Genomic DNA, 19,083 nt, shown 5'->3' on the forward strand with positions numbered 1-19,083 from the left:
ACAAGAGACAAAATGGAGCCTGCTCTTAGAAGAAGCTCCTCCAATACTTTTACAATGCAATACTTTTCTTCCTTCCCTCTTTTTGTTGCTTCTATCAAAGGTATCACTTTTTTTTAAGTTGGTAGATTTATCTCAGAGGTAAAGTATTTATGTTATAAATGTGTTGAGCCTGCGACCCAGGCTTTTCTCTGTCTATACACCGCCTTAGAGCATTTCACCTAACAGAGCAGCTGTGAGAAGAAATGGGGTTAACATTACCACTGTAGGTCCTAGTCCTGGACTAAACACACATCAAGGAGAATAGTTAATAAACCAGGACTAAGGCAGAATCCTAGGAGAACCAGGCATTTCACTACACCCACAATAACATCTGTTAAATATGGACCAATAACATCTGTTAAATATGGACCAATAACATCTGATAAATATGGACCAATAACATCTATTAAATATGGACCAATAACATCTGTTAAATATGGACCAATAACATCTGTTAAATATGTGTATGGACCAATAACATCTGTTAAATATGGACCAATAACATCTGTTAAATATGGACCAATAACATCTGTTAAATATGGACCAATAACATCTGTTAGATATGGACCAATAACATCTGTTAAATATGGACCAATAACATCTGTTAAATATGGACCAATAACATCTGTTAAATATGGACCAATAACATCTGTTAAATATGTGTATGGACCAATAACATCTGCTAAATATGTGTATGGACCAATAACATCTGCTAAATATGTGTATGGACCAATAACATCTGCTAAATGTGTGTATGCGACCAATAAAACTAGATTTGAAAAGGCATGAGAATGGAGAATCCCGGAAAAGACATCCCTAGTTTTCCTTCTGGATTAGTCAAGAGCTAATTTCACACCTGTGAGTGAAGCCACAACAGACCTATAACAGCCTTCACACAGAATGAAATGTGAATGAACGCCCAACTACCCCATGGCTAAGATGTAAAAGACTCAACAAAGTTTTGAGGAAAATTCACAGGACTTGTTTTATTGGAGAATTCCAGAACATCAGAGGGACAGAGACTCCTGCACACGTCAGACCACCGCTCATCTAAAAAAAAACTGTGTTTAGAAAACCAACAAGATGGAAAGCTGTTGCACACGGCTGCTGTAGTCGCCTAGGAGACATGCATGTCATTGTTACAGGGTCGCCTAGGAGACGCACGCATGTCACTGTTACAGGGTCGCCTAGGAGACACACGCATGTCACTGTGCCTGGAATTTTTCTCATGATCCTCTTCCTCTTTCTTATTGGACAACACACTTTCAACACGCTTAGAACATGTTTCATGTAAAAACAGGAACATTTAGACAAAGCAAAAGGAACTCACTGCACAGAACAGACGGGATCAAAACAGTTCATTAACCAGGACTAAGGTAGAACTAACTGTGGAGAAGGAGGGGAACAGGAACACACCACTCACTATGGAACGGGACGCGCTTTCCTTCCTACACAATCATGAAATGCTGTTTAATTAAAAAATATTTTAGTGTGTTCATCTTGCCTGCAGACACTTTGTTGATATGACCGCTGCAGATCTGCTTCATATTACTCAGCTTTGCTTTGTGCTAAAAATCTGTACGGACAGTAGATAGTATACTTATAAAATCACTGATAAAAATATTCTTCTGTTAACAATACGCCTTGGAGGGGGACCACGGACACTGGGGCAGGCTGGGGGTCGGGGTCAGGGGTCGGCAGTGTTGCTACTCAGACTTGGCTTCCTCCTTCTCCGCCTCGGGAGCATCCTCCATCTGCAGGGTCAGAGGTTAAAGGTCAGCATAACAACCTGACATTCCTGTTGGTAGTTTCTCATCCTAAGCAGGAGCTTATCTCTGCCGTCAAGCTGACCAATGTCCCTTTATGACCAGCCTCGTGTCCTCTACAGTCTTGACGTCTTTCTACTTCCTCCTTGGACTCAGTCTCTAGATCCATCTATACTCCTTTATGTCTGCAATGACTGTCTTATGTCTCTCTATACCTGTTAATGACCATCGAATGTCTGTCTATGACCTGTCTTATGTATAGTAATGTACAGTATAGTAGTATTTTTATTTAACCTTTATTTAACTAAGCAAGTCAGTTATGAACAAATTATTATTTACAATGACGGCCTACCCCGGGCCAAACCCTAACGACGCTGGGCCAGTTGTGTGCCGCCCTATGGGACTCCCAATCACAGCCGGTTGTGATACAGCCTGGAATCGAACCAGGGTCTGTAGTGACGCCTCTAGCACTGAGATGCAGTGCCTTAGACCGCTGCGCCACTCGGGAGCCCATAGTATAGTAGTTTATAGTAGTATATACTGTAGTAGTGTATAGTCATGTACAGTATAGTGGTGAATAGTAGTTTACAGTATAGTAGTATATAGTATAGTAGTGCACAGTACAGTAGTATATAGTACAGTATAGTAGTATATAGTACAGTAGTGTACAGTATAGTAGTATATAGTATAGTAGTGCACAGTACAGTAGGATATAGTATAGAAGTCTACAGTACAGTATTATACAGTATAGCAGTGTACAGTATTATACAGTACAGTAGTGTCCAGTATAGCAGTGTACAGTAGTGTCCAGTATAGTAGTGTACAGTAGTGTCCAGTATAGTAGTGTCCAGTATAGTAATGTACAGTATAGTAATGTACAGTAGTGTCCAGTATAGTAATGTCCAGTATAGTAGTGTCCAGTATAGCAGTGTACAGTAGTGTCCAGTATAGCAGTGTCCAGTATAGCAGTGTCCAGTATAGTAGTGTCCAGTATAGTAGTGTCCAGTATAGCAGTATAGTAGTGTCCAGTATAGTAATGTCCAGTATAGTAGTGTCCAGTATAGCAGTGTACAGTAGTGTCCAGTATAGCAGTGTCCAGTATAGTAGTGTCCAGTATAGTAGTGTCCAGTATAGTAGTGTCCAGTATAGCAGTATAGTAGTGTCCAGTATAGTAGTGTCCAGTATAGTAATGTCCAGTATAGCAGCGTCCAGTATTGTAGTGTGCAGTATAGTAGTGTCCAGTATAGTAGTGTCCAGTATAGTAGTGTATAGTATAGTAGTGTCCAGTATAGTAGTGTCCAGTATAGTAGTGTATAGTATAGTAGTGTCCAGTATAGTAATGTCCAGTATAGTAGTGTCCAGTATAGTAGTGTCCAGTATAGTAGTGTATAGTATAGTAGTGTCCAGTATAGTAGTGTCCAGTATAGTAGTGTCCAGTATAGTAGTGTATAGTATAGTAGTGTCCAGTATAGTAGTGTCCAGTATAGTAGTGTCCAGTATAGTAGTGTATAGTATAGTAGTGTCCAGTATAGTAGTGTCCAGTATAGTAGTGTATAGTATAGTAGTGTCCAGTATAGTAGTGTCCAGTATAGTAGTGTCCAGTATAGTAGTGTCCAGTATAGTAGTGTCCAGTATAGTAGTGTCCAGTATAGTAGTGTATAGTATAGTAGTGTCCAGTATAGTAATCTATATTACCTGGTTGGTCTTGGCGTCTCCGTTCTCAGAGTGGTTCTCCTCAGCAGCTTCAGCCTCCGCGTTCTCCTTCGCTGCTGCCTTCTTAGTTTTCTTCTCCTCCTTCTTGTCGTTCACAGCCTTCTCTTTCTGGATGGGTGATGACAGACATTATCTTTATCTACAGAGCCTTCGGAAAGTATTCAGACCCCTTGACTGTTTCCACATTTTAGGTTACAGCCTTATTCTAAAATGGATTAAATAGTTGTTCCCCTCAATCTATGCACAAAACCCCATATTGACAAAGCAAAAACTCCAGAGATGTTCGAATGGTTTCAAGTCCGGGCTCTGGCTGGGCCACTCAAGAACATTCATAGACTTGTCCCTTAGTCACTCCTGTGTTGTCTTGGCTGTGTGCTTCGGGTCGTTGTCCTGTTGGAAGGTGAACATTCGCCCCAGTCTGAGGTCCTGCGCGCTCTGGAGCAGGTTTTCATCAAGGATCTCTCTGTACTTTGCTCCGTTCAACTTTGCCTCGATCCTGGCTAGTCTCCCAGTTGCTGCCGTTGAAAAACATCCCCACAGCATGATGCTGCCACCACCATGCTTCACTGTAGGGATGGTCCCAGGTTTCCTCCCGGCGTGACGCTTGGCATTCAGACCAAAGAGTTGAATCTTGGTTTCATCAGACCAGAGGATCTTGTTTTTTCATGGTCAGAGTCTTTAGGTGCCTTTTACTGAGGAGTGGCTTCCGTCTGATCACTCTACCATAAAGGCCTGATTGTTGGAGTGCTGCAGAGATGGTTGTCCTTCTGGAAGGTTCTCCCATCTCCACAGAGGAACTCTGGAGCTCTGTCAGAGTGACCATCGGGTTCTTGGTCACCTCTCTGACCAAGGCCCTTCTCCCCCAATTGCTCAGTTTGGTAGGGCGGCCAGCTCTACATTTGCTAAAAAATTCTAAAAACCTGTTTTCGCTTTGTCATTATGGGGTATTGTGTGTAGATTGATGAGGATGTATGTATTTTTGTATTCATTTTAGAATAAGGCTGTAACTTAACAAAATGTGGGAGGGAAATTAAGCGGTCTGAATACTCTCCAAAGGCACAGTATACTATGTATGCCTTCTCTTTCTGGAGAGGGGGTTTGTATTTATGTTTTTTTGTGATGTTCCTGGGGTTTGTAGATCTGTAATGCGATGTTCTAGTCTTTTGTTCTGTTTGATGGTTCTTGAGTTTGTAGTTCTGTTGTGTGCAGTCCTGGGGTTTGTAGTTCTGTTCTCTTACCTTCGCTGGTTTCTCCTTCTTGGCCTTGGGTTCAGCCTTGGCTGGGGCTGGTTTCTGGAGAGAGAGAACATCAGTCTCATGTGTTCTACAACCACTGATCATTCCTAGTTCTACTGACCAATAGGAGCTAGGGCTTCAGATCTACTGACCAATAGATGCTATGGCTTCAGATCTACTGACCAATAGGAGCAAGGGCTTCAGATCTGCTGACCAATAGGAGCTAGAGCTTCAGATCTGCTGACCAATAGGAGCTAAGGCTTCAGATCTGCTGACCAATAGGAGCTAAGGCTTCAGATCTACTGACCAATAGGAGCTAGAGCTTCAGATCTACTGACCAATAGATGCTATGGCTTCAGATCTACTGACCAATAGGAGCAAGGGCTTCAGATCTGCTGACCAATAGGAGCTAGAGCTTCAGATCTGCTGACCAATAGGAGCTAAGGCTTCAGATCTGCTGACCAATAGGAGCTAAGGCTTCAGATCTACTGACCAATAGGAGCTAGGGCTTCAGATCTACTGACCAATAGGAGCTAGGGCTTCAGATCTACTGACCAATAGATGCTAGGGCTTCAGATCTACTGACCAATAGGAGCTAGGGCTTCAGATCTACTGACCAATAGGAGCTAGGGCTTCAGATCTACTGACCAATAGATGCTAGGGCTTCAGATCTACTGACCAATAGGAGCTAGAGCTTCAGATCTGCTGACCAATAGGAGCTAGGGCTTCAGATCTACTGACCAATAGATGCTAGGGCTTCAGATCTACTGACCAATAGGAGCTAGGGCTTCAGATCTACTGACCAATAGATGCTAGGGCTTCAGATCTACTGACCAATAGGAGCTAGGGCTTCAGTGGGACTTTACTAACTGGTTGCATGATTTATAAACTGGTTAAGAGTTCTGTAACCTGCTAAATATGTAAAACATGTGGAATTAGCTGAGTAGAGTGATAAGTGTAGTGTATCGTGTATGTGTAATACTGAAGTATAGTAGCCGAGGTTATAAAGGTGTTATAATCTTTTATATAGCTAATTGATGCGTAATAAGGTGTCTATCAGTTTGTGTAATAACCTGGTGTATTAGTTATTATAGTTATAAAACATGTGTAATAACCTGGTGTATTAGTTATTATAGTTATAAAACATGTGTAATAATATGGTGTATTAGTTATTATAGTTATAAAACATGTGTAATAACATGGTGTATTAGTTATTATAGTTATAAAACATGTGTAATAATATGGTGTATTAGTTATTATAGTTATAAAACATGTGTAATAATATGGTGTATTAGTTATTATAGTTATAAAACATGTGTAATAACATGGTGTATTAGTTATTATAGTTATAAAACATGTGTAATAACATGGTGTATTAGTTATTATAGTTATAAAACATGTATAATAATATGGTGTATTAGTTATTATAGTTATAAAACATGTGTAATAACATGGTGTATTAGTTATTATAGTTATAAAACATGTGTAATAATATGGTGTATTAGTTATTATAGTTATAAAACATGTGTAATAATATGGTCTGTATATAGTGATAATACAGGTGTAATGACCCACTGTATATAGTGACAATACAGGTGTAATGACCCGCTGTATATAGTGACAATACAGGTGTAATGACCCGCTGTATATAGTGACAATACAGGTGTAATGACCCGCTGTATATAGTGACAATACAGGTGTAATGACCCGCTGTATATAGTGACAATACAGGTGTAATTACCCGCTGTATATAGTGACAATACAGGTGTAATGACCCGCTGTATATAGTGACAATACAGGTGTAATGACCCGCTGTATATAGTGACAATACAGGTGTAATGACCCACTGTATATAGTGACAATACAGGTGTAATTGACCCGCTGTATATAGTGACAATACAGGTGTAATTAACCGCTGTATATAGTGACAATACAGGTGTAATTGACCCGCTGTATATAGTGACAATACAGGTGTAATTAACCGCTGTATATAGTGACAATACAGGTGTAATTAACCGCTGTATATAGTGACAATACAGGTGTAATTAACCGTTGTATATAGTGACAATACAGGTGTAATGACCCGCTGTATATAGTGACAATACAGGTGTAATGACCCGCTGTATATAGTGACAATACAGGTGTAATGACCCGCTGTATATAGTGACAATACAGGTGTAATGACCCGCTGTATATAGTGACAATACAGGTGTAATGACCCGCTGTATATAGTGACAATACAGGTGTAATGACCCGCTGTATATAGTGACAATACAGGTGTAATGACCCGCTGTATATAGTGACAATACAGGTGTAATGACCCGCTGTATATAGTGACAATACAGGTGTAATGACCCGCTGTATATAGTGACAATACAGGTGTAATGACCCACTGTATATAGTGACAATACAGGTGTAATTGACCCGCTGTATATAGTGACAATACAGGTGTAATTAACCGCTGTATATAGTGACAATACAGGTGTAATTGACCCGCTGTATATAGTGACAATACAGGTGTAATTAACCGCTGTATATAGTGACAATACAGGTGTAATTAACCGCTGTATATAGTGACAATACAGGTGTAATTAACCGTTGTATATAGTGACAATACAGGTGTAATTAACCGCTGTATATAGTGACAATACAGGTGTAATGACCCGCTGTATATAGTGACAATACAGGTGTAATGACCCGCTGTATATAGTGATAATACAGGTGTAATGACCCGCTGTATATAGTGATAATACAGGTGTAATGACCCGCTGTATATAGTGACAATACAGGTGTAATGACCCGCTGTATATAGTGACAATACAGGTGTAATGACCCGCTGTATATAGTGACAATACAGGTGTAATGACCCGCTGTATATAGTGACAATACAGGTGTAATGACCCGCTGTATATAGTGACAATACAGGTGTAATGACCCGCTGTATATAGTGACAATACAGGTGTAATGACCCGCTGTATATAGTGATAATACAGGTGTAATTATCCGCTGTATATAGTGACAATACAGGTGTAATTACCCGCTGTATATAGTGACAATACAGGTGTAATGACCCGCTGTATATAGTGATAATACAGGTGTAATGACCCGCTGTATATAGTGATAATACAGGTGTAATGATTGTAGCTGAGGTTACATATGTGATAATTGTCATATAGTGGTTGTATGTGTTATAAGCTGGTATATAGGTATTTGACGTGTTGTAACCTTAATTATAGTCTATACATGTGCTATAAGCTGTAATAAGAGGTTATAGATGTGTAATAAACTGGTGTATAGGTTATATGATGCGTCATAAGGTAGTGTATAATGTCTGTATCGTAGCTGGTCTCACCGCCGATAACCGAGCGGATCTCCTCTGGGGCTGCAACAGGAAGAGGAAACATGTCACCACACACGCTGTCAGAGAACAACTATGTTGAAACTGAGCTGATAAATAATAGTTAATTTATTTAATAGTAATGATAAGTGATGAGCTGTAGTTGAGGTAAGAGTGTTGAGTCCGTCTCAGTCTCACCTCCTCCTTGGCGTCCCCAGCGGCTCCCTGCTGAGGACAAACAACAAATAAACAACTTTTATCACAAAAACACTTCTCTATAAGAGCAGGCAACAGTCTACGGTGACTGAAATTACACATTTATGAACTGTCAGGGGAGACCCCAGATAACTTTCACATTTCAAGAAAAAAGTAAAAATGTCATAGATAATGTTAAAATAAACTTGTTTTTAGACCCATTAGATTGAACTGTAAAGTAATATTTGAGTTTTGTTAACAGTTTATATGTTTTTGGGACCAGTAACAGTGAAAGTTGGGGTCCTAAAGTCTCTGTCTGTCTCTCTCCACTCTCTCCATCTCTCTCTTCTCTCTATGAGCTCAGGCAGGATTTGAAAAGTGGCGCGGGTCGGGATAAGCAAGAGGGAGGAGCAGAGTTTAGCCTCCGCAGCGCCGCCCGGCGGTAGAGACACGACACTGCAGCCACCTGGGACCATGAACAAAGACAAAAAATATACATTTGTATCGAAATACGACGACGATTGCATCTTTTAACGATCAGAATTGAAACTAGAGATACTAAAGCGAATTCTCAAGGTAATTCTGGGCGTATTGAGGGGAAAATGGCGGTAACTGAAGCGTTTCTGTTCGGTAGGTCGAAGAAGAGAGGGAGACTTGGGCTGCAAAGCATGGCTGCTGGTTGTGCTTTAACTACATGGACAGAGAGAGACTTCTGGCTTCCCAAAGGACAGCGACCGCCGGTCGCCAGACTTTTAAGCCCGCAAGCGATCAGAAAAATATTAATTTAAACACAAAAAAATACATATATTTTTGGACATACCCTCCAAATAAATGCCGTAAATTCTCCGAAGAAATATGTTTATAATTAAGTAATCGTTGGAGGGGATGGCTCTCCACATTCATTTACAAGCCATCAATAGCTGCCTGCTTTTCTTGTTTCACAATCCTCTCTAAATAGTCACCAAACTACGTACCTTTCTCTTGGGCATGTTGGATTGTTGGAGATTCTCTTTCAGATGGAACTATAAAGTGTTTTAGCTCGCTAGCTGTTGTGAGTTGGGTGCATGTGAAAGCTAGTGTCTGCTGCTGCGTGGTCCGTGTAGTAAACACACAGGAACAGCCACCAGACTGGCTGAATGGGGGGAGGGGTGCGGCTAAACGCATGATTGATGTGCTCTCCGCCAATTACCAAGCGCTATTCGCAGCTGCAGAACTCGGACAATTTGGGAACCGGTGCTGTTCTTTACGCGCGAAGTGCTTCTAGCGAAGAGAGGGAGAACATTTGCTAAAAGAAACAAATCACCATGAAAGAATATCGAGCTCTTGATTAGTTGGTGCCCCTGCGAACAGAGAACATGATTTGATGGGGTCTAGAGGTTGCCTTTAATTTATAGTGTCTTATTTCAATGAAACTCATAAAATAATCCCCCTTCTCTATTCCTAGCATCATAAAACGACTGTCTCTACTCCACCATTATACCTTCTGCCCAAAATAAGACGGAAAATACATCAACATTTTGCTTCGTGCTTGTGGCCAACATGGCGCCCTTCTAGCTCGACACATTTTTGTTTGTCTGCTTTTCTAAATTCATCTGAGGAGAGGGAATGCATACGTCGCATCGGCCGGGCGCCTGTAGGTGGCTTCAGCTACAAAGCCCAGTGTGAATGAATGGGCTGGTCTCCCTGCACCCCCGGCGGCCGAGGACAGACAGCACACCTCACTAAAACATCCTCAGTCTTCCTCTCTTACCTCGTCAGAAAGACCGGAGAGAGAGAGAGGGAGAGAGAGGGGGACGGAATATGAATGATCACCTTCAAAAATAACAAACTAACCTTACATTATATGCTTCTATTATATGCTTCTACTATTGTAATTCACAGCCATTATCTCTAACTGGACTAAAATCCCAGAAGGGCCAGATGTCCCGGTATTGTAGTGGGGATGCAGTGTTTCATGTATACCACTGGAGGGCCAGATGTAGCGGTATTGTAGTGGGGATGCAGTGTTTCATGTATACCACTGGAGGGCCAGATGTACCGGTATTGTAGTGGGGATGCAGTGTTTCATGTATACCACTGGAGGGCCAGATGTCCCGGTATTGTAGTGGGGATGCAGTGTTTCATGTATACCACAGGAGGGCCAGATGTCCCGGTATTGTAGTGGGGATGCAGTGTTTCATGTATACCACAGGGGGGCCAGATGTCCCGGTATTGTAGTGGGGATGCAGTGTTTCATGTATACCACTGGAGGGCCAGATGTCCCGGTATTGTAGTGGGGATGCAGTGTTTCATGTATACCACAGGAGGGCCAGATGTCCCGGTATTGTAGTGGGGATGCAGTGTTTCATGTATACCACTGGAGGGCCAGATGTCCCGGTATTGTAGTGGGGATGCAGTGTTTCATGTATACCACTGGAGAGCCAGATGTAGCGGTATTGTAGTGGGGATGCAGTGTTTTATGTATACCACTGGAGGGCCAGATGTCCAGGTATTGTAGTGGGGATGCAGTGTTTCATGTATACCACTGGAGGGCCAGATGTCCCGGTATTGTAGTGGGGATGCAGTGTTTCATGTATACCACAGGAGGGCCAGATGTCCCGGTATTGTAGTGGGGATGCAGTGTTTCATGTATACCACTGGAGGGCCAGATGTCCCGGTATTGTAGTGGGGATGCAGTGTTTCATGTATACCACTGGAGGGCCAGATGTAGCGGTATTGTAGTGGGGATGCAGTGTTTCATGTATACCACCGGAGGGCCAGATGTACCGGTATTGTAGTGGGGATGCAGTGTTTCATGTATACCACTGGAGGGCCAGATGTCCCGGTATTGTAGTGGGGATGCAGTGTTTCATGTATACCACTGGAGGGCCAGATGTCCAGGTATTGTAGTGGGGATGCAGTGTTTCATGTATACCACAGGAGGGCCAGATGTAGCGGTATTGTAGTGGGGATGCAGTGTTTCATGTATACCACTGGAGGGCCAGATGTCCAGGTATTGTAGTGGGGATGCAGTGTTTCATGTATACCACTGGAGGGCCAGATGTCCCGGTATTGTAGTGGGGATGCAGTGTTTCATGTATACCACTGGAGGGCCAGATGTCCAGGTATTGTAGTGGGGATGCAGTGTTTCATGTATACCACTGGAGGGCCAGATGTACCGGTATTGTAGTGGGGATGCAGTGTTTCATGTATACCACAGGAGGGCCAGATGTAGCGGTATTGTAGTGGGGATGCAGTGTTTCATGTATACCACTGGAGGGCCAGATGTCCCGGTATTGTAGTGGGGATGCAGTGTTTCATGTATACCACTGGAGGGCCAGATGTCCCGGTATTGTAGTGGGGATGCAGTGTTTCATGTATACCACTGGAGGGCCAGATGTCCCGGTATTGTAGTGGGGATGCAGTGTTTCATGTATACCACTGGAGGGCCAGATGTCCCGGTATTGTAGTGGGGATGCAGTGTTTCATGTATACCACTGGAGGGCCAGATGTACCGGTATTGTAGTGGGGATGCAGTGTTTTATGTATACCACTGGAGGGCCAGATGTCCCGGTATTGTAGTGGGGATGCAGTGTTTCATGTATACCACTGGGGGGCCAGATGTCCCGGTATTGTAGTGGGGATGCAGTGTTTCATGTATACCACTGGGGGGCACTCTGAGACGCCCTTTGACCGCCACCTGGTGCGACATTGTAAACAAATGGAACTGGGTTCGATTGTGACGTCATTCTAATCTGCTACTTCTTGATACATTGTTTCATTCAGACACAAAATGGAGCTGAACGTTGAATTAGTTCAGACGGTGAAAATAGACATCACATTGACTGGACAGACTAGGACTACAAGGTTATATTCATCTCTCTTGAAAGTTACAGTTCCTGACTCGATATCCACGCTTTTAGGCTATCGAGTCCGTGGTCGACGTTTTGCCACTGATTAAGTCACGGTGACATGATTCAATGAGAGAGTGAGGGAGTGAAATAACACCACTGTAAATACAACCTATATTTACGTTGATTTATTTTCCCTTTTGAAACTAACTGTTTGCACATCATTACAACACTGCATATATACCTAATATGACATTTGAAATGTCCTTATTCTTTTGGAACTTTTGTAAGTGTAATATTTAAAGTTCATTTTTTATTGTTTATCTATTTCACTTGCTTTGGCAATGTAAACATATGTTTTCCATTATGTACAATTGCAAAAAATATTATTTGTATAATGCAAGATTTGAAATCCCATTAGTCTTTAAAATGACACTCAGGAGATTAAGGTTTTCAATAGTTAACAAAAAAAAAATATGAATTGGAATATAACTAATAACATTGTAATATAACATTTAATAACAGTAACGTAACTATTTATTCAGTGTAACATTGATGTGGCAACGCTTGTGCTCTGCTATTGCACAATTCTAATTTGTACATAGGTCACAAATGAAGCTATCCCAGGTAAAATTGGAGCACAGCTCATGAGCCCACCTCCTGCACTGTTTGCATGTAATCTGGTCCTCATCAGTGACTGAAACAAGCTCCTCACAGAAATGACACTCCGCATCCCATTCTTTTGGTGGCTGATGTGGCTTGTTGTGTTGCAACAACCTTCTCTGAGACAACCTTTTTCGGAAGAACCTGCTTTGTTTTCTTAATCTCTCTATTTTCTTCTTGTTGATGTTTGTAAGGTGAGACTGTCAGTACAGCCTCAGACTCAGCCTTCCTTGACCTTGCCTCCTGGAGCCTCGGGGACAACTCCAATAGAATTGCTGCAGTTGTTGGTTTAAGCAAAAACAAAACCCACAACAACAAGAACTCATGAGTATTGGTACAATAAACTAATCAAATCAAAAATCAAATCAAACTTTATTTGTCACATGCCCCGAATACAACAAGTGTAGACCTTACTGTGAAATGCTTACTTACAAGCCCTTAAGCAACAGTGCAGTTCAAGAAAGAGTTAAGAAAATATTTACCAAATAAAATAAAACAAAAATTATACAATTAAATATTATTAAAATATAAAATAACAAGGCTATATACAGGGGGCACCGGTACCGAGTCAATGTGCGGGGGAACAGGTTAGTTGAGGTAATTTGTACATGTAGGTGGGGGTAAAGGGACTATGCATAGATAATAAACAGCAAGTAGCAGCAGTGTACAAAAGGGAGGGGGGGTCAATGTAAATAGTCCAGTGGCCATTTGATTAATAGTTCAGCAGTCTAATGGCTTGGGGGTAGAAGCTGTTAAGGAGCCTTTTGGACCTAGACTTGGCGCTCCGGTACCGCTTGCTGTGCGGTAGCAGAGAGAACAGTCTATGACTTGGGTGACTGGAGTCTGACAACTTTTTGGGCCTTCCTATTACTATATACCAGGTAATTACACATGTATTATGACGCCGCCTGGTATATAGGTCTTTGATGGCAGGAAGCTTGGACCCAGTGATGTACTGGGCTGTACGCACTACCCTCTGTAGCGCCTTACGGTAAGATGCCAAGCAGTTGCCATACCAGGTGGTGATGCAACCAGTCAGGATGCTCTCGATGGTGCAGCTGTAGAATATTTTGAGGTTCTGGGGACCCATGCTAAATCTTTTCAGTCTCCTGAGGGGGAAAACGTTTTGTCGTGCCCTCTTCATGACTATCTTGGTGTATTTGGAACATGATAGTTTGTTGGTGATGTGGACATTAAGGAACTTGAAACTCTCGACCCGCTCCACTAAAGCCCCGTCTATATTAATGGGGGCCTTTGTCTTGCTCACATTGATGTAGAAGTTGTTGTCCTGGCATCACACTGTCAGGTCTCTGACCTCCTTCCTATAGGCTGTCTCATCGTTGTCAGTGATCAGGCTGTGTTGTCAGCAAACTTAATGATGGTGTTGGAGTTGTGTTTGGCCATGCAGTCATGGGTGAACAGGGAGTACAGGAGGGGACTAAGTACACACCCCTGAGGGGCCCCAGTGTTGATGATCAGCGTGGCAGACGTGTTGTGCCTACCCTTACCATCTGGGGGCGGCCCGTCAAGAAGTCCAGGATCCAGTTGCAGAGGGAGGTGTTCAGTCCCAGGGTCTTTAGCTTAGTGATTAGCTTCGTGGGCACAATGGTGTTGAACGCTGAGCTCTAGTCAATGAACAACATTCTCACATACGTGTTCCTTTTGTCCAGGTGGGAAAGGGTAGTGTGGAGTGGGATTGAGATTGCGTCATCTGTTGGGGGGGTATGCGAATTGGAGTGGGTCTAGGGTATCCGGGAGGATGCTGTTGATTTGACCCATGACCAGCCTTTCAAAGTACTTCATGGCTACCGACGTGAGTGCTATGGGGCGGTAATCATTTAGGCAGATTAACTTCGCTTCCTTGGGCACAGGGACTACAGTGGTCTGCTTGAAACATGTTGGTATTAGAGACTCAGTCACAGAGAGGTTGAAAGTATCAGTGAAGACACTTGCCAGTTGGTCCACATATGCTTTGGGTAATCCGTGTGACCTGCGTCTTTGTGAATGTTGACCTGTTTAAAGGTCTTGCTCACATCGGCTACCGAGAGCGTTATCACACAGCCGTCCAGAACAGCTGGTGCTCTCGTGCATGCTTCAGTGTTATTTGCCTTGAAGCGAGCATAAAAGGCATTTAGGTCGTCTGTAATGCTTGCGTCACTGAGTAACTCGCTTCTGGGTTTCCCTTTTGTAGTCCTTAATAGTTTTCAAGCCCTGCCACATCCGATGAGCGTCAAAGCCGGTGTAGTAGGATTCAATCTTAATCCTGTATTGATGCTTTGTTTGATTGTTCGTCTGAGGGCATAGCGGAATTTCTTATAAGCGTCCAGATTAGTGTTCCGCTCCTTAAAAGCGGTAGCTCTAGCCTTTAGCTCGATGCGGACGTTGCCTGTAATCCATGGCTTCTGGTTGGGATATGTACGTACGGTCACTGTAGAGACGACGTTGTAAATGCACTTATTGATGAAGCCGATGACTGAGGTGGTATACTCCTCAATGCCATTGGATGAATCCCGAAAGTACATTGAGGGAAAAAAGTATTTGATCCCCTGCTGATTTTGTATGTTTGCCCACTGACAAAGAAATGATGTCTATAATTTTAATGGTAGGTTTATTTGAACAGTGAGAGACAGAATAACAAAAAATCCAGAAAAACGCATGTCAAAAATGTTATAAAATGATTTGCATTTTTAATGAGGGAAATAAGTATTTGACCCCTCTGCAAAACATGACTTAGTACTTGGTGGCAAAACCCTTGTTGGCAATCAGAGGTCAGACGTTTCTTGTAGTTGGACACCAGGTTTGCACACATCTCAGGAGGGATTTTGTCCCACTCCTCTTTGCAGATCTTCTCCAAGTCATTAAGGTCTCGAGGCTGACGTTTGGCAACTCGAACCTTCAGCTCCCTCAACAGATTTTCTATGGGATTAAGGTCTGGAGACTGGCTAGGCCACTCCAGGACCTTAATGTGCTTCTTCTTAAGCCACTCCTTTGTTGCCTTGGCCATGTGTTTTGGGTCATTGTCATGCTGGAATACCCATCCACGACCCATTTTCAATGCCCTGGCTGAGGGAAGGAGGTTCTCACCCAAGATTTGACAGTACATGGCCCCGTCCCTCGTCCCTTTGATGCGGTGAAGTTGTCCTGTCCCCTTAGCAGAAAAACACCCCCAAAGCATAATGTTTCCACCTCCATGTTTGACGGTGGGGGATGGTGTTCTTGGGGTCATAGGCATCATTCCTCCTCCTCCAAACATGGCGAGTTGAGTTGATGCCAAAGAGCTCCATTTTGGTCTCATCTGACCACAACACTTTCACCCAGTTGTCCTCTGAATCATTCAGATGTTCATTGGCAAACTTCAGACGGGCATGTAAATGTGCTTTCTTGAGCACCGGGACCTTGCGGGCGCTGCAGGATTTCAGTCCTTCACGGCGTAGTGTGTTACCAATTGTTTTCTTGGTGACTATGGTCCCAGCTGCCTTGAGATCATTGACAAGATCCTCCCGTGTAGTTCTGGGCTGATTCCTCACCGTTCTCATGATCATTGCAACTCCACGAGGTGAGATCTTGCATGGAGTCCCAGGTCGAGGGAGTTTGACAGTTCTTTTGTGTTTCTTCCATTTACAAATAATCGCACCAACTGTTGTCACCTTCTCAACAAGCTGCTTGGCGATGGTCTTGTAGCCCATTCCAGCCTTGTGTAGGTCTACAATCTTGTCCCTGACATCCTTGGAGAGGTCTTTGGTCTTGGCCATGGTGGAGAGTTTGGAATCTGATTGATTGATTGCTTCTGTGGACAGGTGTCTTTTATACAGGGAACAAACTGAGATTAGTAGCACTCCCTTTAAGAGTGTGCTCCTAATCTCAGCTCGTTACCTGTATAAAAGACACCTGGGAGCCAGATATCTTTCTGATTGAGAGGGGGTCAAATACTTATTTCCCTCATTAAAATGCAAATCAATTTCTAACATTTTTGACATGCGTTTTTCTGGATTTTTTGTTGTTATTCTGTCTCTCACTGTTCAAATAAACCTACCATTTAAATTATAGACTGATCATTTCTTTGTCAGTGAGCAAACGTACAAAATCAGCAGGGGATCAAATACATTTTCCCCTCACTGTATCCCGCCACCGCTATAAGAAACTATATATTCCCTAAAATGATTTGTATTTTCTTACCAACATTTGGGGCATGTAGGCTGCAGGTTGGCGGTTGTGGTGGAGTTTCGGTGTTAAGGCAGTGGTGGTAGAACTAGTGATGGTAGATGTGGTGGTGGTAAAGGTGGTGGTGGTGGTAGAGCTAGTGGTGGAAGAGCTAGTGGTGGTGGTGGTGGTGGTAGAGCTAGAGGTGGCGGCGGAGGTAGAGCTAGTGGTGGCGGCGGAGGTAGAGCTAGTGGTGGCGGCGGAGGTAGAGCTAGTGGTGGCGGCGGAGGTAGAGCTAGTGGTGGCGGCGGAGGTAGAGCTAGTGGTGGCAGTGGAGGTAGAGCTAGTGGTGGCGGCGGAGGTAGAGCTAGTGGTGGCGGCGGAGGTAGAGCTAGTGGTGGCAGCGGAGGTAGAGCTAGTGGTGGCAGTGGAGGTAGAGCTAGTGGTGGCGGCGGAGGTAGAGTTAGTGGTGGCGGCGGAGGTAGAGCTAGTGGTGGCGGCGGAGGTAGAGCTAGTGGTGGCGGCGGAGGTAGAGCTAGTGGTGGCGGCGGAGGTAGAGCTAGTGGTGGTGGTGGTAGAGCTAGTGGTGGCGGCGGAGGTAGAGCTAGTGGTGGTGGTGGCGGTAGAGTTTGTGGTGGCGGCGGTAGAGCTGTGGGTGGTGGTAGAGCTGGTGGGGACAGTAGAGTTGTTGGTGGTGGTAGAGCTAGTGGAAGAGCTAGTGGTGGTAGCAGAGCTAGTGATGGTAGAGATGGTAGAGCTAGTGGTGGCGGTGGTAGAGCTGGTGGTGGCGGTGGTAGAGCTAGTGGTGGCGGTGGTAGAGCTGGTGGTGGTGGCAGAGCTAGTGGTGGCGGTGGTAGAGCTGGTGGTGGTGGTGGTAGAGCTGGTGGTGGTGGTGGTAGAGCTGGTGGTGGTGGTGGTGGTGGTAGAAGTAGTGGTGGTGGTGGTAGAGCTGGTGGTGGTGGTGGTAGAGCTAGTGGTGGCGGTGGTAGAGCTGGTGGTGGTGGCGGTAGAAGTGGTGGTGGTGGTGGTAGAGCTGGTGGTGGTGGTGGTAGAGCTGGTGGTGGTGGTGGTAGAGCTGGTGGTGGTGGTGGTAGAGCTGGTGGTGGTGGTGGTAGAGCTAATGTTGGTGTCTGAGCTAGTGGTGGTGGTAGAGCTGGTTGTGTCTACTGTTTGTGTTTGAGCTAGTGGTGGCTTTAAAGGTGGTGCGGAGGTAGAGCTAGTGGTGGTAGAGCAGGTGGTGGTGGTAGTAGAGTTAGTGGTGACAGCAACACACCTCAGTAACATTAATCTAGAGTAGATGTCACCAGACAAGGACATTGTGCTGGCGGTAAAGCTAGTGGTTGTGGTAGAGATGGTAGAGCTAGTGGTGGTGGTAGAGATGGTAGAGCTGGTGGTGGTATTGGACCTAGTGGTTGTGGTAGAGATGGTAGAACTAGTGGTAGTGGTAGAGATGGTAGAGCTAGTGGTGGTGGTAGAGATGGTAGAGCTAGTGGTGGTGGTAGAGATGGTAGAGCTGGTGGTGGTATTGGACCTAGTGGTTGTGGTAGAGATGGCAGAACTAGTGGTAGTGGTAGAGATGGTAGAGCTAGTGGTGGTGGCAGTGGTAGAACTAGTGGTGGTGGTGGTCGAGCTAGTGGTGATGGTGGTAGAGCTAGTGGTGATGGTGGTAGAGCTAGTGGTGGTGGTTGTATAGCTAGTGGTGGTGGTGGTGGTAGAGCTAGTGGTGGTGGTGGTAGAACTAGTGGTGGTAGCGGTGGTAGAACAAGTGGTGACGGTGGTAGATCTACTGGTGGTGGTGTTGGACCTAGTGGTGGTGGTCGAGCTAGTGGTTAAAGAGCTAGTGGTAGTGGTAGAGCTAGTGGTGGTGGTGGTGGTAAAGCTAGTGGTGGTGGTGGTGGTAGAACTAGTGGTGGTGGCGGTGGTAGAACAAGTGGTGACGGTGGTAGATCTAGTGGTGGTGGTGTTGGACCTAGTGGTGGAGGTCGAGCTAGTGGTTGAAGAGCTAGTGGTAGTGGTAGAGCTAGTGGTGGTGGTGGTGGTGGTAAAGCTAGTGGTGGCGGTGGTAGAGCTAGTGGTGGTGGCATTGGTAGAGCTGGTGGTGGTGGTGGTAGAACTACTGGTGGTGGTGGTAGAGCTGGTGGTGGCTGTGGTAGAACTAGTGGTGG

General features: G+C 44.2%; 1 protein-coding gene across 2 annotated transcripts; it reads right to left on the bottom strand.

Moving 5' to 3' along the window:
* Positions 1 to 998: 998 nt before the first annotated feature.
* hmgn6 (high mobility group nucleosome binding domain 6) lies at positions 999 to 9,412 on the bottom strand. Of its 2 annotated transcripts, none has more exons than XM_029719827.1 (6): positions 9,260 to 9,412; positions 8,289 to 8,315; positions 8,106 to 8,135; positions 4,757 to 4,810; positions 3,501 to 3,626; positions 999 to 1,793 (listed from the first exon to the last, which is right to left on the bottom strand). In XM_029719827.1, exons 1-6 carry the CDS (start codon positions 9,272 to 9,274, stop codon positions 1,746 to 1,748), a joined length of 300 nt encoding a protein of 99 aa, XP_029575687.1. In that variant the 5' UTR covers positions 9,275 to 9,412; the 3' UTR covers positions 999 to 1,745. The 2 variants fall into 2 exon arrangements, with proteins under 2 accessions (XP_029575687.1, XP_029575678.1); XM_029719818.1 differs by having other exon boundaries at positions 8,289 to 8,318.
* Positions 9,413 to 19,083: the final 9,671 nt, after the last annotated feature.

Source organism: Salmo trutta, chromosome 3, assembly GCF_901001165.1.
Source record: "Salmo trutta chromosome 3, fSalTru1.1, whole genome shotgun sequence".
Lineage (NCBI taxonomy): Eukaryota > Metazoa > Chordata > Actinopteri > Salmoniformes > Salmonidae > Salmo > Salmo trutta.

Excerpts from the sequence above, each read along its gene's own strand:
- hmgn6 (XM_029719818.1), bottom strand. Across the intron at positions 4,811-8,105 it reads GATCCGCTCGGTTATCGGCG|AAACCAGCCCCAGCCAAGGC; the intron begins GTGAGACCAGCT and ends CTCTCTCTCCAG. Across the intron at positions 3,627-4,756 it reads AGAAGGAGAAACCAGCGAAG|AAAGAGAAGGCTGTGAACGA; the intron begins GTAAGAGAACAG and ends TCACCCATCCAG.